This window comes from Populus nigra, chromosome 11 (assembly GCF_951802175.1).
Source record: "Populus nigra chromosome 11, ddPopNigr1.1, whole genome shotgun sequence".
Classification (NCBI taxonomy): domain Eukaryota; kingdom Viridiplantae; phylum Streptophyta; class Magnoliopsida; order Malpighiales; family Salicaceae; genus Populus; species Populus nigra.
Window position 1 is genome coordinate 3,587,949 of NC_084862.1, and position 25,276 is coordinate 3,613,224.

The following is a 25,276-nucleotide window of genomic DNA, read 5'->3' on the forward strand; positions in this document are numbered from 1 at the left end:
ATAAAAGAGAGAGTGTGAAAACATGCTTCATATATATAAAAAATTATTTTAAAATTATTTCACATATAAGTTTATTTTATATTTTTATTTTCATAGTTTTTCTTGTTAGTTACTAAACCATATTAAATTTTATTATATAAATATTAAAAAAAATTATTTTTTTAATGTGAGATGAGAATCACTATATATATTTTAATTTATAAGAAAAAAATTATATTTTTTTAATGTAGAATAAAAAATTTAAATTCTTCAACTTAAAAAAATAGTATTTTTTTTATACTGTGAGTTAAAATATTTTTTGAAAAAATCTTTTAAACTTTATTATTTATAACATTTATAACTTGTATTCACATTTATTTTTTTAATTCATTTTAAATTTTTTAAATTAAACCAAATTAACTCATATAATTCTAGACTTAATTTCTTAATTGAGTTAAACCTCAGGTTTAATAACTATAATTTTAATACATTAAATTGGATTGCAATGTGACCATTATGATCTTATTTCCATATGAATAAAAGCAATGAATAAATGGCCCTTAGAAAATTATAATATTCATGTTTAAGAGATATATGAGAATATAGTAGTTTTTTAACATATGTTTTTATTTAAAAATATATAAAAAATTATGTTTTATATAAGTATATTAAAATATTTTAAAAACATAAAAATTATTTTACTTTCTTACAAAATATGAAACATTAAAAACAAACGGATATAACTCCATGCCTTCTCCAAAACACCCTCTTATCATTTCCAATTCCCATTCTCTCCCTCTCCCCACTCCAACTGCAAAAGGAAACACATTCATGGCGATTTAGCACTCCCTCTTCTCCATTTCTTAAATTCCCAAACTACCCACCCCCATTTCCATGGCGAAATTGGATAATTCGAAATCCAAGCTCCCTCCTTACGTCTCCGCCAAAATCCACCCTTCCAACGACCCCGAAACCGATCACAACTCTTACACGCTCGAGAAATTTAGACTTTACGAGACTAGACAGGTAACAATATTCAATCATTCTCATATCGCTTTTGATTTAAAATTCGTACTTGAATATAGCTAGGTTGTTTTGGAATTTGAAGATTAAATTTGAAAACTGTAGAATTTTGCGGTCTTCGGTATTTAGTGTTTCATGTAATTGCGGTTCCAATAGTTTGAATTGGTTGATGGTCAATGTTTAAATTTCTTGAATCTTTAGTTTAATTAAGAAATTCATTGGTTCCAATAATTTTTGGGTTTTCTTTATCAGAGATTTTATCTAGTTGGGAGTGATAGGAACAAGCAATTGTTTCGAGTATTGAAGATTGATCGATCAGAGCCGTCTGATCTCAATATCAGTGAAGACCCAGTTGTTTATTCACCGCAAGAAATAAAAAACTTGCTTCAGCGAATAGCTGAAGGGAATCGTGCCACTGGGGGGCTAAACTTTGTAGTGAAGGCTTATGGTATTGCAGGTTAGTGTTGGGTCACTACTATTTTATGTGTATTTTTGTGTTTTTGATGCATGGATGTGTTACTGGTGTTTGTTCTTTTGGTGTTTTTAGGCTGCATTAAGTTTCTGGAGTCATATTATTTGATTCTAGTGACAAAGCGTCGGCAAATAGGATTTATTTGTGGTCATGCGATATATGGCATTGATGAGAGCCAATTGATTACCATTCCCCATGTATCAGTTCAAACTGATGTGGCGCATTCTAAAGCTGAGCTAAGGTATTTCCTTCCCTTTGCATGTTGTTGATTGATTGCTTTGTGACCCTTCTCTTTGCTGAGCTAAGGTTTTGCCTTTTCTTCTCTTCATCCAGAATTTTTGGTTTCATGGGTTATGGAAATGCACATAAGAAATACCGGCATAAATGCATTCTGTTCATGATTTTTCTTTCTCATTCTATTATCAATGCAATACAATGACAAATACGCCTTTTCACTTTACTCTATCCTCCCATTTTGTGTCTCTTTGTGTGTTTCATGTGGTCACTATCACTTCTTATTTGCAGCTTCTTCTGTCCTACATTTTATATGATTGCAGAATTTTCAAGCTCATAGACACCATTACGTGGGAATTTTGTTGGCCATTGTTGCCACTATCATTACCATAGCTTTGCCTAATTATTAGGAAAAGATGTTTTTTGGCATGACTCAAACAATTCAGTTTCTAGCTTGAGATGAAAAACTTATTATTAGGCATGTATTTTAAATTTGAAAAAGAAAAAAGAAAAAAGAAAAAAGAAAAATCTTATATAACCTTTTTAGGATTCTTTGTCCAATTTATGTTACTACAATTGAATTATTATACTCCCTTTCCCTCTCATAGCATCAGTTTTAATGTCAAATCTTACAGAATCTTATTAGGACTATTTTTTTAATTCAATTGGGTAAAGTGCCAATTTTACATTCTAGTTCTTAGCACATATGCTCACTTTCTTCCCCATATCATCAATCTTTCATATTTCTTATGAATGAAAAATGATTCCTGTTCTCTTTATCCTTACAGAGCATCCATGGTTTTTACGGCCACAAAAGTAAGAGGTCATGTAGGAAAATTCTTGTTTAGATGAATAAAATAGCCTTGAAATCGCTAAAGAGATTGCTAACCTTGTAAATTGGAAATGCAAAGAGGATCCCCAATCTAGAATAATCAATTTGCATTTTTTTAAGCACTTGATAAAATTCAAGAAGGAAAAGAGGCAAATGGGAGGACAAGAAATCCCCAAAAAGAAATCACAAACATGCATTCCATCTTCTTATTTATTACTATCTATTATCAATAGAGCACAAATGAGGTGCAACCCTTGTATGTATGTTTCATTTTAATAAATTTCTTCTTTTATCAAAAGGAAAAAAATCTATGGTTGAGAGAATATTGGCATACATATGATTTTAATATTTTTTTTTTGTTGAGAGCACATATTATTGTGGCTTTCTTTTCCATGTCTTGCCCCCCCCCCCCCCTCTCTCTCTCTCTCTCTCTCTATATATATATATATATATATATATATATATATATATATATATATATATATACATTTCAAACAACATAAAATATGAATTCTCTTAGAGATGGAAAATAGAGAAATGAAGAATATAGTTGAAAGAAAAAGGGAAGTAGAAAGTGTAAATGTAATCTTATTCAAGAGCATAAAACTTGCAATTCATTATGTACAGAGAGAATGTTAGGAATGATTTATCCCTCGTCATCTATAATTTGTTATAAAAAAAATGGTAAAACATGAGGAGACTAATTGGAACGGTTGATGTGGCAATTTTTATTTTCTCGCCTTAGTTTCATTTGGGTTTTTCCTTTTTTTGAAGCTTTTAAGTATTTCCTTGCACTCTTTTCCTTAGTAGTGCAAGATTCTTTTCACCCCTTGTCTAACACGAGTCTAAGTTTTAGTTTCTGAATAGTTCTTCTATCTGTTGCCTCAAATGCAGGTACAAAAAGCTATTATCTAGTGTAGATTTAACCAAGGATTTTTTCTTTAGCTACACATATCCTATAATGCAAAGCTTGCAAAAGAATGTGACCTCAATGGGTGAAGATGGGATGCCATATGATAACATATTCGTCTGGAATGCATATCTAACACGAGCTGTTCGGTCTAGATGTGGTAATACTATTTGGACAATAGCATTAGTGCATGGAAATTTTAAGCAGGTTTGCAATTCTTTTTGCTTCTTGTATCTCTAACTTATCTGTCAATGATCATTTGTCATGCTAAATATTTTACATGGTTTTTACGCTTTGAATATATCTTCGTCATTGTAATCCTGCAGTTAACTTTTTTGAGATAATTTATTTTTCAACATGCTCTTGCTCTATTTTTGTGTTTTCTTTTAAGTTGTACTTCTTTCAACTATGTTCGTAGCATTACCATATGCTTGTTGATTGTTTGGTTTGATATTCTGTATTTCAAGAAAAATTTTAACCATGGCTCAAATATAGATTCATATGTAATATAATTTATGCTGGCTAAAATTGGAAGCATTACAATACTTAATGGAAATGGAGTATGTATTTGAATAAATTTTGAAGATTTGGAGATGCTTGGAACATAATTAGTGAAGAACTGTTTCACAAACTACAAATATGCATGCAGCTTTACCATATTCTTGCTGATTATTAGATTGATATTCTGTATATTAAGAAAAATAAGTGGCCGTAGTTATAATTTCAGATGTAATGTAGTTTGTGCTAGGCAAAATTTGGAAGCTTTACTAGTACTTAATGCTAATGGATTATGAATTTTGGTAAAAAATGGAAGATTTGGAGATGCTTGGGACATAATCTGTGAAGAACTCTACACAAATGACAAATGTTACAATTTGTTTCTCTTAAGCTAAAATAACAACTTCATTTCTGGTTTGAATCTGCGTTATTGGTCTGTAATACGTTTTGCTGCTTTACATCAAGTGATTTTGATTTATGGAAGTAGGATATGCGTTTTAATGATTTGGAATTTGTTTCTAACTACATTGTTATCTTGTACAAATAAATTCCTCCAATGTGATTTCTTGATAATATCCTTTAAATTTATTCTACTTGAGTGTAATGTGTATTTAGCATTTCAACTAATTCTACTGTACTTAATCATGGCAGATCAGGCTGTCGATCTTTGGGAGAGACTTTGGTGTTTCACTGGTTTCTAGACGCTCTCGGCATTTTGCTGGTACACGGTATGTTCTGGTTTGAATAAGTTCATCTATGCGTAAAGCTCAGTTGCATCTTCAGGTTTTATATTTTAGAAACAAAACAAACGGGTTTATGTCACTGGATTCTGCACAGAGGCTTCCAAGCTTTTTATATTGTGGTTCTCTCTCGCTTTCACATACACGTAGTAGACTGTGTGTTATTTAGAAGCCAGTGACCAAACTGACAGTGGTCCCAAAATTAGAGGATCCTTTTGTAATTTAATGAGTGCATGAACAGAGAGAGACCCCGGCTAGTTGGGAATTAAGGATTAGTTGCTATTTCTGGTGTTGTACTTTTAGAGAGGGATGACTGCATTTATGGTGATGATTTACTGGTTCATAAGTTTACAGCTGAGCTGTGGTGGGGAAAGTGCATAATTACTTACAAGATTGCTGCCTTTGGATTGTGTTGAAGTTGATTTTTATATGGTCAGTTTAGGAGATCAGATGTGACAGGGTGAAGTTATGAAGTCTTCCACCAAACTTGATGCAGGTGTTTCTTTGTACCCTTCACTTTAGGTTGGACTCTGTTATGGTGGCTAATGTTTTTTCCCCCTTTGATATTCTGGTTCTTGAACTAAAAAATTATTGGTGGGTTAGTGCTTCTCTTTTTCATTAAAATAATCCTTTGGTAGAGGATTTTGTTTCTAAACCAACTTTCTGAGACTTTCAGATCCCTTTTTCCCTGTTTCTTTAGTCATGCCTCCAGCTTTCAAATCAATAAATAGTGAAATCCTTCACAAGACAGATGGGAACTCTAGCGAACAAGTGTGACTAGTTGAGCTATACATTTTGGGTTGCCCCAGCACCCGTCCACACACACCCACACTCTCTTATGCAGGTTTTGTTATTATTTTAAACTCCCTTGCTTTCCTGGAATTTCTGTATTGCAGCAAGATATATTTAGGTTATGCTTTTCTTACACAGGTTTCTGTAGTAGGTTTGGTCCATTTGAGTTTTTGGGGAGTGGATTTTGGGGTCCCAAGTACATCTTCTTTTAGAATCGTGATAGTAGTGATCTTCATTCCAAAGGTTTCAAAATTGATGTGGAAAAGGAATAAGGTCAGAGGTCAAAGGTTCAACCTGAATTGTCTGGCTTGAACAGCTGTCAAATAATATACATTGAATGTTAAACAAAGTATAAAAAATTGCTTAATTTCATCTTTGTTAATTGTCTCAGTGTCTATGTGCTCATTTGTATCTTAAATCTATTTTAGCATTCTTTCTTAGTCATATTGGAAAAGTTTCAGCTAACAAAGTATCGAGAAAAAAATATTTTTCCATGAATGTTTGTTACAACTAAAAATTCTTCTTCTTCTTCTTGAATTTTATTTTTTTGTATAAGTCGAGATTCATTAATAAATGAAACACTGTAGAAGGGTGAGTAAAAAATATAGTGAGGCAAGCAATAGGATACACGATCCTGTGTGCAATTTAAGGCAAGCATTAACACATCCTTTCACACTAATAGTCTAATACAAATAGCTGAGGTAGTTTCTAATATGTTTAATGTTTATTTTGTGCATGTGAACCACTCTATCTTTGAAAATCCTAGATAGGTAGATCCTTTTTTTTTTTTTCTAATCTTAATTTGAGCCCGAACCTTTCTTCACACTAACATAATTGATGAACCACATGGCACTAGGGAATGGTCGAGGGTTGCTTAAGTTGACAACAATCACTAGTTATATGCTCTGTAATTTATCTTTTAATTTTTTTTTGAGAATGTATATGCTCCAGTAAATTAATGCTAAGATATATACTTATTTTAAGTCTCATGTCATTTAAAACCAAAGCTAAAAAAGGTACCTCCTTAATAAAATGGCTTAGCACAACCCTTCGGCCTCAATAGACACATGAGCCTGAGGACTTAAAAAACCACTAAGATTAATTGTCTTGGTTAAAAAACCACTAAGTTTAATTGTCTTGGTAATTGTATTTGGTTGCATCAGCATTATTAGTTCCTGGTGAACCTGTTACAATTGGTCACCATTATTAGTTCTAGGTCAATCGATTAAAATTGGTTTAGGTTAGTCAGGTCGGCAGTCCAAATGCCTGACACAGCCGGTATTTGACCAGGTTTGACTACAAGTTTCTCTTATAGCTGAACTGGAATTAAGGCCTGCTCACGGGAACCCTGGTTGAACTAATTCTATTTGACAACCTTGATTCATTTGACTTCTTATGTTTTAAGTTTAGAGATCTAATAATGAGACTCATGTTCCTTTTGACATTATCTGTGATATAATCTACACATTATGGTCTGTGTTTGTTTGTGCAGTCATCTGCCATTACATCATTACATTGTCCTTGGATGAATGTCTGTACTCTTGATTGCACAAGCCATAGTATGCTTCATTATGGTTATGGGTATTATTTGAATGATTGTTGTGGCCTGTTGGAAACCATCAATTTTCATTTGTTTTGTGTCCTCGTTTTCATTGAAGTTATATCTGCTTATTTCAGAGAAGTGTTCTGACCAACCATAAAATCTTCCACTACATTTAAGACAACCTTTTGTACTAACTTTATGTTGATTGAGTGCAGTTACTTGAAAAGGGGGGTTAATGATATGGGAAGAGTTGCCAATGATGTTGAAACAGAGCAAATTGTCCTTGATGAAGATGCTGGATCATGCAAGGGGAAAATGAGTTCTGTTGTGCAGATGCGTGGTTCAATTCCCCTTTTCTGGTCACAAGAAGCTTCACGATTTAGTCCTAAACCTGATATAATCTGTAAGGCCATTGATTTGACCTATTTGATTAATTCATTGTTGAGTCTCGCAGTGATGTAGATCACATAGCACCTATCTTCTTACAAAGAAGTCTTCTCATATTATTTTTCAATCTATATTAGTGCAAAGGTATGATCCTACCTATCAGGCGACCAAATTGCATTTTGAAGACTTGGTGAAGAGATACGGCAGTCCCATAATTGTGCTTAATTTGATTAAGGTTATTTTCAGATTTATTTTTTGTGCTTAATGTATTCGAGACTCGTTAGATTCCTTTTGATTGTTGCCTTCCTAAAATACTGATTCTGTTTGCTGTATAGATCTTGCATTATCGTACTTGATGCAATTGAATAATTCTTGCATTTGATTTAATTTACAAAGGAAATCACCAGATTAGAGTTAGCTTTCTTGCATATTAGACTACACCAGCAAACCCAAATTACTTGCACCTTACAGTTTCTTTTGTGTACGCTCACTGATTGTTCCTTGCAGGACTTTCAAGTATGCAGCTTTTTCAACTAGATTGTCATTAAATGGCTGTTGTTGCATTGTTTTCATGTATTTTCAATGCCTCCCTGGGCATTAATAAATGGTTACCTGAATTTGTTTTTCTCATTCCTAAACTGGAAAAAACATATTAAAATGATGAGTGCTTATTTTCCACTCTTGATTATATTATCATAATTAACAAAAGCTTAACAATCAGCTTTAATATATCTCTGGAGAATGTGGTGATGTGTCTGTTTAAATGGTCCTCTTAAAGTATACCATCTTTCCATTATACTTTCTTCACTCTTGGACGAAGTACATGATTTGGCATGTCCTTTTTAACTCTCTGTTTATTGAGGATCTGGCAGTTACTGAAACCATTTCTGAATCTGTTTTAGTTTCTGTGATAATTATGAATTATGGTCAGCCTCATCAAAATAATAATTCAGCTCTCACACAGTGACAATTTTATCTAATTGTCTTAATTCTGTTGTGACATTCTCTTGTTTAACTTCAGTGGTTTATCTAATTGTCGTAGTTTTCACTTATCAACATGCTTACCACAAATTGGAATGCCTTTTCTATTGCTTTATGTCATCCTAGATGTCATTTAAATGCTCAAATGCAGACTGTTGAAAAAAGACCTAGAGAAATGATGCTAAGGCGTGAGTTTACAAATGCGGTTGGGTATCTGAACACGATTTTTCCAGAAGAAAAACAACTTCAGTTTATCCATTGGGACTATCACAAGTTTGCAAAGAGGTACATATGCATTTCTTTCACCTCAACTCCAATTTATAATTAACAACCATCTTGAACTGACTACTCTTCTTTTTTCTGTTTCCAAAGCAAGTCTGCCAATGTTTTGGCTGTTTTGGGTGCTGTGGCAAGTCAAGCACTTGATTTGACTGGTTTTTACTATAGTGGTAAACCTAGCATTGTTAAGAGGAGAGCAAACCAACTTAGTCGAACAAGCACCGGAAGGTATTCCAATTTCTTTAGTTGTATTATTTATTTAAACAAACTTAAAGCGCTTATGTTACTTCATGACTGGAACTTTTCATGTAACCTTCAACTCAGATTTCTTGGGTATAAAGTTTTTCAATGCCTAATATTCAGTTTCTTTGAGATTTTGGGTCATCCATTGTCCCATTTAATTTTGGTCTTTGAATTTTTTTTTAAACCATGAGTGTTGAAGTGTTAGTAGGAATTCATTGTGTAAAAAAAACACCATTAAGGTGCCCATGTGTGTGAGAGAGCGATAAGTTATATTACAGATATGTAATTCAAGGTCATCAAACATTCACGATTAATGCACAATATGAAGATTTTGAAGCAGCTTTTACCATTATAATTTCAAGAACATGTGCTGTGGTGGATGGTGAGATTTTCTTTTTTTCTAATCATTGCAATTTGGAAAAAAAAGACTGTTAAGTGTGTGATGTATCCCTTACATTTGTAAAAAGGTATTATAATCAATTATAAGCATGGTAACCTTGGACCTTAAGAAACCTGAAAGTAGAAAGCTTTCTTTTGTACTTGGAAATTCTGTAACCCAGGGTGTCTTCTTTTCATTTGGTAATTTAGTGTCTCTGTTGCTGAAAAGCATAAAATCGGCCATGTCTTTCTGTCAAGGCTGTTTGCTTTATCATTTCATTGCTTTTGTTTTTGAAATGTAAACCTCCAATTTCAGAGTAAATGTTGGAGCAGGAAATGGGAGGTTCCTTTCTAAACAAGATTATGTAGGCTGTGGGTTTCATATATAACTAACTTTATTCTTTACAGGGACGCTTCTCTTAGAGATCTAAGAGTCAATTCAGGGGATCTTGCAAGGATTGGAAGTAATAATGAGAATCTAAATTCTTTGATTAATTGGGATAGAGAGAGTGATTCTAGTCAACTGAAAAAACAAGATAAGGTTGGTGCTGATGGGCCACGTTTTCAAAGTGGAGTTCTACGCACCAACTGCATTGACTGCTTGGATCGTACAAATGTTGCTCAGTATGCTTATGGTCTAGCTGCTTTAGGACGCCAGCTCCTTGCAATGGGTCTAACAGACATGCCCAAAGTCGATCCTGATAGTTCCATTGCTGCTGCTCTCATGGATATGTATCAAAGTATGGGGGATGCTCTTGCCCAGCAATATGGTGGTTCTGCTGCTCATAACACTGTATGCTTTCTCTCAAATAACTTCAGTTTCTATGATCTAATTTGCTCATAACTGTGGTCATCATATCAAGGCCCGATCTTTTTCAGGTGTTCCTTGAGAGGCAGGGAAAGTGGAAAGCTACAACTCAATCTAGGGAGTTTATCAAGTCTATTAAGCGATACTACAGTAATGCATACACTGATGGTGAAAAGCAAGATGCAATAAATTTGTAACTGTTCTTTCCATCGCGCTTTCTACTTGATTTATTGCATAATTTACATTCTCTGACTAAGCAAATGAGGTGAATTTTCAATGCACGAACAGATGCTTTTTGTAAATACAAGGGAGTTTTTGATTTCCAGATTTTATCGTCAATAGTACTTGATTATGGAGACTATATAGATAAGTGTGCATGTCAACTTTTGTAAAGATACCAAAATGCACTTCATTATTTTTTTTGCCTGAAACACTGTTTTTTTATTTATTGTTTAGTAAAATATGAATCATATTCTATTTGAAATGTTTCCTCTTTGGAGAGGCTTCTACTCTTAATATCTATGATTTTCCAACCATGGGCTCAAGTTTCAATAAGTTTCATATTTCATATGTGGATAAGAGATATATCTAACAAACTAAATCAAAAACATTTGACTGAATTCTTGGAATTCCAAGACCACAGTGTAGGTTTTGTTACGTATAACCAAAACCAAACACAAAAGGCTAGAACTATATTCCATGTTTTATTAGTGAGTGTACTTCAGTATTTGATTATATTTGTATGCGATCATTAATTTTTTTATTTTATTGACTTATTTTTTATGATTAAGAGATTGTTTGGCATTGCGTTTTAAAAGTGCATTTGACATGAAAAAACATCAAATTAATGTTTTTTTTAGTGCTTTCTAATGGTTTTGATGTACTAGTGTAAAAAATGAAAGACAAAACTAAAAAAAAAACATTTTAATGTATTTTCAAGCGAAAAGCACCTTGCTCCGCAATACCAAATGCCCACTAATACTATTTTTGGCATGCATTTTCCTTGAGTGTATTCTGAGATTATCTCTTTGCTGCTTTCCAGATTTCTTGGTTACTTTCAACCACAGGAAGGGAAATCTCCTCTTTGGGAGTTAGATTCAGACTACTATCTTCATGTCTATGGGAATGCAATAGAAGAAGAAGACCCCTGTCCAGATAAGTGGTAAATTAAAATAAAATAAAATTAGAGTTGGGTTAGTTCAAATTCAGTACATCTCATCTTCTGATTATTTTATTGTATCTTACTTCAACAGCAATTTGGAAACCAATGCTAAGCCTGTAAGAGTTGGAGTAACTCTTGCCCCTATTCCAGCTTGCAGGGTGGATTTTTCAAGAATGAAGTTGACATCATTTGATAAATTGATTGACCGGACATGTAGTACTGTAAAGAATGTAAGACTTTATAGTGAACCTGATCACAGACCAGGTGGCAGTGCAGGAAATTCTGGTGTGGCTCCAGATGCAGCGTAATTTTTCCCTTGACTTGAGCTGTTAACTTGTTGCCTGATTTTATCATTTTTTCTCTCTGTTGCATGTGTTTGGGTGCACACATCTGTTTTTACCTCTGAAGTGCAGACATCTTTTATGTGTGGTTCAGTTTTCTTAAATCATCAGTGGCATGTGTTTCTGATGTCTTCGAACTGTTATCCAGGATGTGCTGCTCCTTACATTACCATACAAATTTTGTGTTTCTTTATTTCAGCACTGACTATACCACATTAGTTGAAAGGATCATAGGAAACTTTTGGCCTTATTATTTGGCCCTTTTAGTGTAGTGAAACGTAGCTCTTTGCATTTAGTACAAAGTTTATTGGTTTGTTTTCTCCCTTCTTCGCCCTTGGCAGGTTTGGTATTGAGACATAAAATGTGAAGGTAAGGGAATATTAGGATTTCTTCAAGGATACTGAGAATTTCAAAAACACATTAAAAAAAGTAAGCAAATTGAGATTTTTTCAGTATTTTGCCTAGTTTGGAATTGGCAAAAGTAACAACTTGATGTAGGTTTTGCTGATTTATGTCTTTATCCTTTAGACAGTGTATTTGCATTGGAGAAATCCCTTAAAATGGTCCATTGATTGTAAATTTTTTCATTATTTTGTCCATAGTTCTAATTTTGATTCGCACTTGCCTCTTGCCTGCTCTGAAATGGGTTGCTTGGGTGCATGAAGTTTGTAAGATGTATTCGTGACTTTTTTCAAGTGAATCAAAGTATACTCACTGAATATACTTTCTTTTGCAGTGAAATACAGCTCAAAAGCCCAAATTGGCTTTTTGGCCAGAAAAAGTATGAAGAGAGTGGCAATGCCCCCAAGGCTGCTAAAAGTGAAATTGAAAATGGAGCATCTCAGAAAGAGATTTTTGTTGATGGTTACTCAGAATTAAATTTGCTTTCTTCTGTTGATGATATCAATGAAGAGGATATCTTCCAAAGGTACTTTTAGATATTGTCTTCCCATTTTCCAGAGAGAATACATTACTCTTAGACTTTCATTTCTGAGTGCAATGCCGACCAAATTGGCTTTCTATTAGTCAAAGTTGAGCTTTATTAATGGTTTATGAACCAAGCAAGGGTCTAAACACCCCATACTTTGCTTGCTCAAGCTGGCAGATTTGGCTATAGCTTGAGTCCTGGGCAAAATTATTTATCACCATTCACATGTAACTTCATGCATGTCAGCGTGTGGGCATGCATATGCAAATTCCTATTAGTTTTCTAAGTTGGATGATAAAAATTTGAATACTGCTCTTTGATTAAGAATGTTAATTGATTCTGCAACTATATTCACTAAATTTAAAATTCATGCTAGTCACGTGGTTGCAATTTCTATGATTTGTAATCATTTTGTTTTTTTATCTATTTATTTTTGTGGCAACTCAAATCAATAACAATTGTCCGGTTGTGGTTTGGTTTCAAGGTACCTTGCAATGACTTCAGTTGATGAAAGCGGCTGGTATGGTGGCACACTACTAGGTGATCAAGATGAAAGCAGTGAGATATATAAACATTATGCTGAATTGTGCCAGGTAAATTGATTTAGGCTCCAAGTACACTTGACAAATAGGCACGGAGACATTTGCAACCTGATGAAACCTACTTTTTGGCATGCCATATTTTGCACGGTGCTGTGTTTCATACTTTGTGTGTGTGTTTGTGTGTGTGTGAGACAGAGAGAGAGAGAGAGCAAAACGTTGAAATGAATGATGTCTAATTTGTAGTTCATTGAACATTTGTTATTTTAACAAATTGTAATTGGACCAGCAGGGGCCAGCTATGGAGCCCTTTGAGCATGATCTGGATAGGGAGAAACACTATGCTGATGTTCTACGCATGAATGCAATTGATGTTTTAGATGATTCCACTGTTGAAGCAGAGATGGAAGATGCTCTCTTGGATTATGATCGCATTGGTGCTGATCTTGGGATTGTACCAATGTCATGCAAATCCTTCGCTGCAGATCCAAGTTGGTTGACGAGATGGATTATCGGGGAAGAGAAGGTAGAAAAGATCTAAAGCCAGCTTCTGCATGCGCTACATGACTGTTGTAAGCACACATAAGAGTCTCCAGTTCTCAGAAAAAGTAAATAACTGTTTACATAAATAAATAGAAAAATGAAAGTATATAGTTGTTTGTAAAATATGCAAAGGCGTGAAAATGCCCTCTTAATTGAGGCATGAATTACATCTTATATGTAGACTTGATATACACATTCTCTCAAAAGGAAATTTCAATCGGCTGCAAAGTTTGTTTCTTGTGTTCTATAAAAACTGCCTTGGATGCCCCCTTCAAGAGATACATAGCAGTAAGTTTGTCTGTTTGTGTTTGTGAGTCGGTATTTAGAGAATGCGTTGTTCTTTCCCTTCTGGTGCACTGCCACAGGGGGACTGCATCTTGAAGGTGCCCTCCATTTCCTTTTCCTCGGCATGAGTTGCTCCAACAGCTGCAATAAATTCTTCATGGAATGTGTTTGTGAAAAAAATTTAGTCAAGACTGCTTTCTTTGCTCTGGGGTGTTGATTATTCAACTTCACGTCTCTGTCTTGAAAAAAATCGATTATATGAGTTGTCCTTTTTTTCAATTTTAAAAATAACAACTTTATACTCTTGTGTATTGACTAGACATTGCAGTAATGGAAACGGAAGCGGGTAAAGAATCTTGCAATGCTACTCTATCTTCAACTACAAAGTAATTCTCAAAATTGAAAAAAAAAAAAAGATAAAATTCTACAAGCAATAGGTAGAGGATAATTCAAATAATTTATAACTAAAATTTGATACGTTATTTTTGTCTAAAATAATTGTGAACCAAAGTAAAATAATTTACTTTGGATTAGGTCAAAGTGACTCCTCGTCCTGGAGAATGATCCAATCAGTTATAAGATTTATCATTTCATTTGACTATTTTTTTTAAATTTAATCCAGAAAAAAAAAAAGAGTTTTTCTAAGAGAAGCAAGAAAAATAATTTTTTCTTATGATTTACGTGCAAATTAAAATGTGTTTTATATACTTGATTTGGTTCATGATCTATAGTAATGAACCGGCCTTATTTAAAAAAAAATTCAAAAAAATAAAATTGCGTTGAACAAATCAATAAAACAATTTTTTTTTTTTGACACAACATGTTTAAAAGTGTTTTTTAATAGTTTTCGAGTTTTTAATCTGAGTTTGAACTTTCAATACATGTTAATACATAAAATTATAAGATTTTACAAGTCTGATTTGGACAACAACAACTGATTAAAACAATTTTAAATGTCTATGCAATGGCAGTTGTAGAACTTCAAATTTTGTCTCTGATGTGCTCTTTTCATCTTTTTAACACATTTATTATCGAATTTTTAAATAAATCTCAAATTGTCAAGTTGTTAGCAATCTGGATATGGCTGCAGAGATCTAGGGTAGGATTCACGCCCATTTCTGTGTCGGGGCTATCATTTTGCGTAATAGTTGTAGGTTATCTGTTCTTGGCGGTGGCTGGGTGTGTGCCTCAAGGAAGTCGGAACATTAAAGAACCAGGACTCAGTATAGTTGGAGTCCAGCAAATAGATCATGTAGTTGAAGTTGTAGAGGAGACTTTAAAAGGTGATGAAGTGCGGATTTTGACCCGCAAGACGTTGCCAGCACTTGACCTCCCTCCCCAAGGTGCAAAGTCTAGATTTGAATTGATATGTTTCTACATTTTCTTCAATGAGGTTCTTTAATGTTGATCTTGTTTGTTTTTTAATGAAAAACTCTGTTTCTTAATTAATTAAAATCACAATCTATTCCTCATATGGTTATAATTTACATGGATTTAACCTGATTCTCACAACAGGTGCGGAAGAACAAATTTGTTGAGAAACATCTAAACTTTCATCTCCAGACATAGCGTGTAAAAACAGTTGTAGCTGATGGAGTAAAGGAGATATGGCTGAGTAGTGAAGACACTGGAGCATATGGTAATTTTCTGATGTTTCTACTATTGGGTATCTGCTGCAGATACGAGATTATTTTCTGTCAAGAAATCTTGTTTCTAATGAATTCTCTATTAAAATGATTTTGTCACACATCATTACATGGTCTATAAACAACAGATGCTTATTTTTGCTATGTTACTGTTTGAAGGTGCTGCTGATCATCTACATTTCTTATCCTTAAACTGGAATAACAAGTGAAAAATAGATCTACATGCTTACCATTGTGAAAAATTAATTATAAAATTCACCATGTTCATTTCATCCAGTGAAATAGCATGTTGCTGCTAGGCAGAAAGAGTTTTGTTCCATGACTCGTGAAAAAGTTTTATGCTTAGAAACAAAATAAGTTGAGATGTTAATTATACTAGTTCTTCACAATACAAATTGTTGAACAGATTGCATTTCCTGAAACCTTAACAGGTTGTGACATTGGGGTTAATCTTCCAATATTATTGAATGCTATTGTTGCTGAACTTCCTTCTGATGCAAGCACAATGCTTCGAATTTGGATGACAAATCCACCTTTCATTCTTGAACACTAGAAAGAGATAGAAGAAGTTTTGCGCCATCCATGTGTGTACTCCTTTCTTCATGTACCATGCCGGCTGGAAGTGATGCCATTTTGACTGTATGTCCCAATATTGTTGATCTTTTCTTTTTAGTGCTGATAGTAGCTTCTCCTTACCCCTGCAACCCTAACAACGATTCCAGCTGTAGTTGTATAATTTATGTTAGGGTGGCTGCTAGAAAATATCATTGTATGAGATCTTCTATGTAGATATAAAGGGTCTTGTTGTCAGGCAATGAATCGAGAATACACTGTGAATGTATTCAGGACTGTGGTCGACACCTTGACTGAGCTAGTTCCAGAAATGCAGATTGCTACCGATATAAAATTTAGATTCCCAGGTTAGTTTGCAGACTCAGATTTCCAGTTCGCGGTCCTTTATTTTCTGTAATTTTTTAAGTCTCACTTGTTAATTGCATATTTCTATAATAGTTGTCACAATAATTTACTGGTACACTTTTTAAGTGAACTATCTAAAATAGTGATATGACATGTAATTTCTAGATTGTGAAATCATAGATGTTTGGTCGGGTAATAATTGACCCTTTGTGATTTTTCAAAACCAATATAACATACTTGCGACTTGTATTTTGTTTTCAAGTTTATACTAGTATATATTTAACAAAAAGGTTACTGAAGATATTAACTCTGTTAAAATCAATTAAAAAGAGTAGGTCAAAGTTAAAATCTGTCGACTTTTTTAATTGATGGGGGCAATAATTATGGTGTTATTCAGTGTAATTGTTTATTTTCCTGTGTTTCTTATCCATTTCTTTCTGGATCATCAAATGTACAATGAGTTGCTCCATTATGAAAACTCATGACTATATCATATGCATATTATATGGAGGAAAAACATCATTTATTTCTTTTTGTAGTTTGAGGGACTGCTGCATTGCGTGTGCACACCTTGGTCATTTTAACATCTAGTATGTAGTGTTCGCCTCGAGTGTGTTATGAAAATTTATAGCTGTGGTACTCACACCATAATGGACGAAGTGTGTAATGGCATCTACTTCATGCTATTTTCTATATTTAATCTGCTTTCCAAATCCAGGGACACCTGCTGCAAGGATGAAGAAGGTCCCAAGTAATGTAGTAAAGCAACAAAGCCGTGAATTGACTTCTATCTTTGAAGCTTTCATTCCTTACAATGGAATGGAGGGCAGAATGGAAAGAATATGGATAACAGATCGCAACAGATGGAATTCACTTGATGAGATGGAAATATCTAAATGAAACACCATCGTTCTAAGGCCCAGTTGCTGTTTTTATTTTATTGTCTAATAAATTGGATCTAGGTGGTCATGAAAAGTTTACTAGGATTGCGTGTTAATCCTTCTCTGATATGTTTTTCATGTTCTTATTCGTTTCTCATTTCTATTGAAACCAACTTGCTTACACTGACTTAAAAATGAGAGCCCCTCTCTTTTTTGGCTCAGTCCAAACATAACACTTGCTTCTCTCTCTCTCTCTCTTTCCTGGAACTGAATGGTGAGCTTTCTTAGTTTATGATTCGACCTCTTATTTCCTCTTTTTTTTCATTTCCCTAGGTTGGCCACACAAAAGCATACAAGCAGGTTCTCATAGTTGCTCCAGAAAGCATGCTTGGTGCTTCAGCTATTGTTAAGATAACCTCTGTTGGAAGGTGGTCAGTGATTGAGACTCTCAACCAAATAAATCAGAAAACAAAGTCGGTGGAGAAAACACTCTGTGAGTACAAATGTTCTCCCTGTTCTGACCCATGTGAGTGTTGTGAATATTCAAGAGAGACAGAAGCTTGTGCTTGTGGGGATCAGAGAGCTGTGTAGGACCGACTACTTTAGAGCAAAGCCAAATTCTCAGAATGGCATGCTGCCAGAAGACCGAAACAAAAGAAATCTCATTGGATGGTTCCTAAGAAAGTGGAAAAATTAGTCACAAAAAATGGTGGTGAATGATACTGCCTCGGGATCCAAAAAAGAAGAAGCGAGAGTGGGCCAAAGGAGCGGGTGATTGGGTGTTGTGGATAGGACACTTCTAGGAGGATTAATTGTCAGCTTTTTTACTGTTGTAGCTTCACTAATACATGTTGGATTTAGGACCGTGTCATCCAAGTCAACTATATATTTGTATTTTACTTGTCCAGTTTTTTTGTGGGGTAATCTTCATAGAAGATTTGACACGTATGGAAATTCTTGTGTTGTAAATGGCAAGAGTTCTGTTCCAATGTTATCGAGGGGATAGCTCGATTCTACTTTGGATTGCCAATTCTTTGGGAATTGTGGAATGCACTCCTTTCTCTCGGAATGATTTACATGCTTAATTAGCAGTTCCGCTTGTTCATACAGATCCAATGCTTGATCTTTGAAGCTGCTTCAGTGTGTAGCCATCTTTTTTTTTGTTTCGCTAACTTTTTGGGGGCGTTGCATATGATTCATGAAATACAAAATATGATTGCTTATTAATAGTACAGAATATGGAATAAAGAGAAAAATAATAGTGGGGTTCCGTGCATGGGACTGAAGAAATGTGGGATATGCATATCCAGCAAAAGTAAGATTCTTTTGCGGGGTGGGTTGTCAGGGGAGAAAGAACCTAGGTGCTTTCCTGCTGTCATCACATTGATGGAATTATTTACTGGATCATCTTTCCTCGAGCAGAATCAAGCAAATAAGGAGTTTTAAGTTATAATAGCTTCCAATTCATCATAGTAATATATCTGTTTTGGACGGTAATCTCTTGAAGAAGTTGACAGGCACAGCGGGCATCTTGCTCCTGAACCTGGGATGTCGAAGCAAGTAGAGTCCAACCAGCACTGCCACTACCTGGAATGGAGTGACATAAATCAACACAGCCCAGATTAATGAAAAGAGGATAAAGATTGCCGTCGCCCTTGGGTCCCTCCAACTGAGTAGTGCCTGAGCTCTTTCCCCCTGGCTTGCCAAATCTCCAACCACTGTCTGCACCCTACCTGCAACACTTCTCAGCCTATCATATCTCATCCTCACAATATCTGATGGTGGCCGGGATGCTGGGAATGAATCAAATTCCTCATCAAGTTCATCTGGATGCGCATTGTCTGCCTGTGAAAGCCTAGTATCCATGTGTGGTGGGTGCCTTGGCCTGAACCGATAATTCCATAACCCAATCACAAACAGATAGAGGAAAATTGTGGGCAGTATCAACTCTGGATAACAAACCAGAATAAATAACAGAACGTGCACGAGACATGTTGTTATTGGATTTCTCCAGTTGCAAATGTCATTGTACCATTTACAGGCAGCGGTGATCCCTGAAAGCAGCGACATTATGCGAAGAAAATTAGCTTTGCTTCTCCTCAAGCTCCACATATGATAATCGACATCCAACATGTACTCCACAACCTCACGCCTAAGAGGTGGCTCAGCTCTTGATAGCCTTTCTGCCACTATCTGCATTGCCTGGTGGCGAAGCCAATCAATGTGCTTAACAGAAATTGGTTGGACATAATGCATTTTGGGAAGCAATGGCTTGCCATATTGAGTCACCATATTAACCCAAGCTGTGCATGTAAACCTCAATGCCAAGTGAAGTTCCCCATGCTTCCTTAATCCAGAGGGGGTAAGAACTAGCAACGGGTAGTAATGTGTATATATTCGATCAGTTTCCAATGTTGATAGCCGAATCCTTACCTTCCCAATTCTCTGATCTCTTGAATCATCTTTGCTTCCATTAATATGGCAATTGTCAAAGACACCAAGGGTGATCACAGTGCAAGGATCATAAACTTCCCAAGTATACTGTTCATTCCAACGAGGATTCAGAGTATTGAGAATTGTTCTGGTTCGAACCCATTTGTTGCCATACTTCGCCGCACAATATGCATCAGTGGTCCTACCATCCTTCCCCTTCATTGGTAGCAAATTTCGTGCACTAAGAATCCCAAGTTCAAGGATACCAATACGTGGCTTCCTAAGGTGCTTGGATGATGGTTGTAGATCACTGCTAAAATGTGTAGACTCGTCAAGAACATGATACCCTGCATCTAAACAGAGACGGAGCAGGATCTTGCTTGAGAATTTCTCTTTCTTCTTCTCACCTTCCTCTTGTGCCAACGAAGGCTTGGAGAGATTAAACCAGCGAGGATCCGGGAACTTGTGAGTCTCAAGTCTTGCTGGGATATCCCTAACTGATAAAATCACCCTTCCAAGTATCTCATCCTTGCCTGGTCCTATCCTGTCCTCAACAGACACAATTATGAAATCCTCAAAAGGCTCAGATGCAACAAACATAAGCTCATCATTCCAAATTGGATTGATGGTTCGCGTCTGCAAAGGCCTAGTGACCCTTCCCTGATTACCAAGTTTAACTTTTACGGACACTTCCAGCACGCGACCCTTATCGGAGGGGATAAGATCTTGAGCTTCAATGATTTGAACTCTAAGGTAATACAGCTTCGGTGAAAAGTATACCTTCGATCGGGTGGTGGCAAGGTTTGTATGACTAATGTCATGAGCATCACTATGCCATGCTTCAGGAAATGACTCATCAGCCTGTGTTCCCATCCAAACTGCAAGCATAATCTCTCCTCTTGTCTTTATCCCCCTCTTGTCCTCCAATCTGTACCACTGAGGAGCCAATGGACTATCTGGGGGCACGCGAAGAGGGACTTCAGATAAATCAAAATACACTCTGCCCACAAAATCATCCTTGGTGACAAAATCCTTATCCTTCACCGTAACTTCAAGTAAATTGGACTGCAATCTATCCTTTGAGAATGCAAAAATTTGCTTCCAAACCGGGCTTTGGTTCTTCTCCAAGTATTTAGTCCTGCCATTATAGTTCCCAAGCTTGACTTCAACATATGGATCAAGACTCCCAGTAACATCCATAGCAGGAAGATCTTTGGCCTTAACCACACTCACATACAAGTAACGCATCTGCTCCACCAAATCATAAGTGCATGCCATCTTGTCCCCACCTCTGTATCGCATACGGGCAGCAACCGGTGGACTGGTCTCTACCAACAAGAATTCCGGATTCTGCTTTGGCATATGCATATGCATTGCAGTAGGTGGCCCAGCTCGAGCAAAATCAGTTCTTGTCTCAACTGTAGGAGCCTTTTCTTTCATAACATGAGTCTCAAACCCGAACCCCGAAGATACAAGAGGTGGAGCGGCAGCGGCAGGACCTCCAGTTGCAGTCCCTATAGAATGAAAAGTCCTAACTTCTTTATCCTTCCTTTTCTTCTTATTCTTCTTCTCATGATCATCAATGGAATCTTCTGCTTGAAGCTTGTTGGTGTTGATTTCTTGGAATAATGGAGTTGCTTCAGTTTCAAAATTGTCAGCATTTGTTGGAGGAGGAGGATAGTGGTTACCATCATGGACTGCATAAATCTTGAGTGCTATATCACCTTTGATATGCGAGAAAAGGCCACGTTTCTCAAGAGGGTATCTCTGAAGATCAATGGCCTCGGAGTCGGATAATAAAGGCACAGAATTTCCAGAGATTCTAACATGGCCAAGAAAGTTCTTGTGGTGACCGCCTTTTCGATCATTGTACACAACAACTTCAATGGTCTTGCTGGGAAGATCTCTTGGATTGTTTACATTGAAAGAAAACTTCTCATTCCAAATAGGGTTAAGTTCTCTAGGCTTGGTTTGAGTCCTTTGTCTTTGTTCATCATAGTGTACTTCCACAAAAGGACTGGCTGAACCTTGGCCATCTTTGGGCATAAGGTCGCATGCATCATGAACTTCTACTACTAGTTTGGCCATGGTGTGATGGTAGTTTGAGGGGGAGGGTTGAAGGGGTTTGTGAAATCTACTTGGACAATTATTTGGCAGCTAAAATGAAAGGAATAGAGGTGGTGGGTGGTGAAAGAGCTGGATTAAAGGAGAAGAAAGAAATGAATGGTAGGAGAGGGAATGGAAGATAGGTGGAGAGAAGGGTGGGGAGGTGGGTGGAGATGCGGTGCTCATTTTGGAGTATGAAGACAGAAACATATGTAGGAAAGACAGCTAACTGTTGTTTTGGTGGTAATGAGGTGGCCCCCCTATGTCATATACGTACATGTATCTTTGATAGAGGCAGATTCTGGTGGGCACGTTGAACATTTGTAAGTAAATGTGTGTGGTTGTAATGATTTTCTTCGATGGGGGGTGAATTCCTGGATGTTGGTTTTCTTTGGCAATTATAGTGTAGGGTTGATAAAGATAAAAGCTTAGACGAGGGGAAGAAGGGCTAATGAATTCTGTGTTCAAAGTGATCACTTCATTCTTGAAACTCATTGAAGGTTTTTCTAGAGGCAATCCTTCCTTCATTCCTTCCAATAGGATCTAACCTTTTTCAAGGTATCAGGCAGGTCCATTACAACTATGGAGATTGTCTAGTCTATCTAGTCTTTAAGCCTAAAAGGCAAGCAATTTGATAAATTCTCCTTTTCCCAGGTAAAGCAGATTGATTCTCCCTTTACGCATCAGTGAGCCTGCTTTTTGCATAATACTAAATCCACACAGTATCTTATATTTGTTCTTTAAATATTGCTGAGTTTTAGTCATGAGGGTTCTTCTGTAGGTTTAATCTACCTGAATTCTTTCTCAAGAAGTTGCAAGCCCACTTCTCCATCTCCCTCCCGGCGCCCACATTATCTTATTTGCTTTTCTTGCTCTAGATTCCTGGACCCTAACAGAGGGGAAACCTCTCCATCTCCCTCCCCACACCCGCACACATTATTTTCACTTTTGCTCCATTGTTTCTTTTTGATCTGCATTATTTTGAAGGGCATCTTTAGAAGGTGTCCAAAGGGTCCCCAAACCTTTTCACAAAGTTTGCTAATGTGGGAAGAGAACACAGTATCTGGATAGAGTATAGGATAGTTTCTGTTTTCTAGCACAAATACCAGATGACTACGGCCATTGATCATTCATCCTCCTCCATTTCTAACTACAAAAGTCAATTCATCATACGGTCTACATCTTGCTGGGTGGCAACGATCAGGAACTAGACGACTGGCATTTACAAAACTTATGATGCCAATTATAACCCTCCTGCCACCAACAAGTGCCTCAAGAAATTTTCATGGTGATAATGTTGTACTTACGGTAAAAGAAAGACAAATAAAAAAGAGGATTCTCATCACTTTTTTTGGGGGACCAAATATGATTTTTCTATTTTACTGTGTCTATCTCTTTCCTACCTTTAAGTATTTAGGTTAGGTTTGGCAGTACGGTAGCGTGGTTTTTTTTTAAATAATTTTTAATATTAGTATATTAAAACGGTATAAAATATATAAATCATATTAAATTTTTATAAAAAAAATAAATTTTTTGAGAACGTGGTTTGCATCTCATTTTCAAACAGTTCCACTCATTATAACTTGAATATGATAACTTTTTTCAACATATTATTTAAATAAATAAAATTTTTAATATTTTTTAAATGTATCTCAAGAAAGCTTAAATATGGCATACAATAACAGATAATTTAAATTGTCTTAATAAACCAAAAAAAACACTTAATTTAGAGATAAAAATCATTTTTACACATCTATTTTTTTTTTTAAGGATGCAGTCTTCAGTGATAAATAATCAAATATGATGTTGTTTTATTAAAAAGAATTCAAAACAAAATCAACTTAGTCCTGCTATAGAAATTATTTTTTTTAATGTTTTTTATTTGAAAATATATTAAAATAATATTTTTATTATTATATTTTAAAATTTATTTTTAATATTAATATATTAGAAAGTATGAGAAACATTAAAAAAAATAAAACTAAAAGAAATTCAAATTCACCTGTGTGCAGGTAATCTAACAGTGAAAAAAAATAAAGGAGACTGATGCGCTGCTAGTGCTATTAGGAACTGTGAGGCATTCAAGTTTCAAGAAACACAAAACTGTGAGAAGGAGACACGTCGTTGACCACGTGGTCATGCGCTATCACATTTAACGGCAAGTCAACCGTCACACAGGCTAACCCTCGAATTTCCCGCCAAAAAAACCCAAAAAGATACTCTGAAGTCTGATCCGAACCTTTCTAGAATGCCTCCCCAACTCAACTCTATCTCAAAACTGATAGAGATAGATACATACTGATGCAGTGGGGATATGTTTACTAGTGATTCTGTTGTTTGAGAAGTGAGATAAGTATTTATTCCAGATAAATTATATATTTATAGGTTAGTTAGACATGTCAAGATTTAATAAAAGTCTGGTCGTATAAAACCAGTTTAAAATATTTATAATTTTTTATTTGATTATTGATTAATATTTAGATTTTTAGAGGAGTTTTTAAAAACTGTTTTTTCTATCGTAGTTATTATATCATTACGTGAACTATCAGATCTTTAGATATCAAAATCTCTTTAAGACCCCTTGATTTTGATATTTTTTGTGTTTTTTCTTTTTATTTTTGATTTCTTGCTTATTTTAAATTTTATATATTTTTTAATAATTTTGAATTTTTATTTTTATTTTTTAGTTGGGGTAATATTTCTGAACTGTTTAAAGCTTTATAAACTTTACAGGGAGGCAAATTTTATTATCATTACTTTTTTTTTAGAAAATAATTAAACTTGTGAATTCGAGGCTTGCCCCTAGCGCTTCTTTCACCCATTTAAAACACTATGTGTTCTTTGCTTAATTATTATGTTTAGCATCCGCCAGCAGCACCGAGGAAGATAATGACTCATTTAATCTCCCTACAAAGGAAAATTTTGTTTTTTTTTAATATATAAAGCGATAAACATTCCAGTATTTTGACAGAGATACTAAAGTATGGAGCTATATATGTCATCTGCCAAGTTATTGCTTACTGATCATATGCTGAATCGTATTCTCATCTGCTAAGTTGCAGAAAGGAAATGAGGTATTGGGGGTGATATCCAGATTATAATTTTCATATGATAGCGATATTAAAGATGTTGGGTGCACGTATGAATGATAAATATATATCTCATATTGAAAAGGAATGAAAAAATTGAAGAGCTTACATATAAGATATATTCATAGAATCATCTGATATCTCATATTGAGAAAGAATTTACGTCTTTTCAACCTCCAGAAGATAGTTATAATGCTCAGGAGGAGCACCGAAACTGATACGACAGATGCAATAACTGGAACAGGAAGACTTCGCCGCTTCTTTTCACATGCATCCATCTTGCATAAATACAAATTTTCATCCAAA

At 35.2% G+C, this 25,276-nt stretch overlaps 2 protein-coding genes and 1 long non-coding RNA gene across 7 annotated transcripts; 2 read left to right on the plus strand and 1 right to left on the minus strand.

The window, feature by feature from the left end:
• Positions 1–727: 727 nt before the first annotated feature.
• LOC133668459 (phosphatidylinositol-3-phosphatase SAC1-like) lies at positions 728–13,865 on the plus strand. Of its 3 annotated transcripts, none has more exons than XM_062088321.1 (16): positions 728–1,005; positions 1,255–1,459; positions 1,550–1,715; positions 3,435–3,657; positions 4,600–4,676; positions 7,239–7,426; positions 7,548–7,645; positions 8,543–8,676; positions 8,764–8,898; positions 9,700–10,084; positions 10,171–10,292; positions 11,142–11,261; positions 11,353–11,565; positions 12,339–12,530; positions 13,015–13,123; positions 13,359–13,865. In XM_062088321.1, exons 1-16 carry the CDS (start codon positions 874–876, stop codon positions 13,608–13,610), a joined length of 2,751 nt encoding a protein of 916 aa, XP_061944305.1. In that variant the 5' UTR covers positions 728–873; the 3' UTR covers positions 13,611–13,865. The 3 variants fall into 3 exon arrangements, with proteins under 3 accessions (XP_061944305.1, XP_061944306.1, XP_061944307.1); XM_062088322.1 differs by having other exon boundaries at positions 13,362–13,865; XM_062088323.1 differs by lacking the exons at positions 728–1,005; positions 1,255–1,459 and having other exon boundaries at positions 1,585–1,780.
• Positions 13,866–14,739: 874 nt separating this feature from the next.
• On the plus strand, positions 14,740–18,336 carry LOC133668009 (uncharacterized). 3 transcript variants are annotated; one of them, XR_009833616.1, is made up of 4 exons: positions 14,740–15,240; positions 15,413–15,536; positions 15,975–16,463; positions 17,180–18,336. It is a non-coding gene; the product is annotated as an uncharacterized LOC133668009 (long non-coding RNA). The 3 variants fall into 3 exon arrangements; XR_009833617.1 differs by having other exon boundaries at positions 17,676–18,336; XR_009833615.1 differs by having other exon boundaries at positions 14,760–15,240; positions 15,975–18,336.
• A 198-nt stretch (positions 18,337–18,534) lies between these two features.
• LOC133668008 (multiple C2 domain and transmembrane region protein 6-like) lies at positions 18,535–22,401 on the minus strand. Its single transcript, XM_062087738.1, has one exon. The coding sequence runs from the start codon at positions 21,861–21,863 to the stop codon at positions 18,810–18,812; it is 3,054 nt and encodes a 1,017-aa protein (XP_061943722.1). The 5' UTR covers positions 21,864–22,401; the 3' UTR covers positions 18,535–18,809.
• Positions 22,402–25,276: the final 2,875 nt, after the last annotated feature.

Bases quoted from the DNA above. Each gene is read 5' to 3' on its own strand.
- LOC133668459 (XM_062088321.1), top strand. From the start codon at position 874: ATGGCGAAATTGGATAATTCGAAATCCAAGCTCCCTCCTTACGTCTCC. The intron at 3,658-4,599 runs GTTTGCAATTCT...TAATCATGGCAG, and splicing joins TGCATGGAAATTTTAAGCAG to ATCAGGCTGTCGATCTTTGG. The intron at 7,646-8,542 runs GTTATTTTCAGA...GCTCAAATGCAG, and splicing joins TTGTGCTTAATTTGATTAAG to ACTGTTGAAAAAAGACCTAG.
- LOC133668008 (XM_062087738.1), bottom strand. From the start codon at position 21,863: ATGGCCAAACTAGTAGTAGAAGTTCATGATGCATGCGACCTTATGCCC.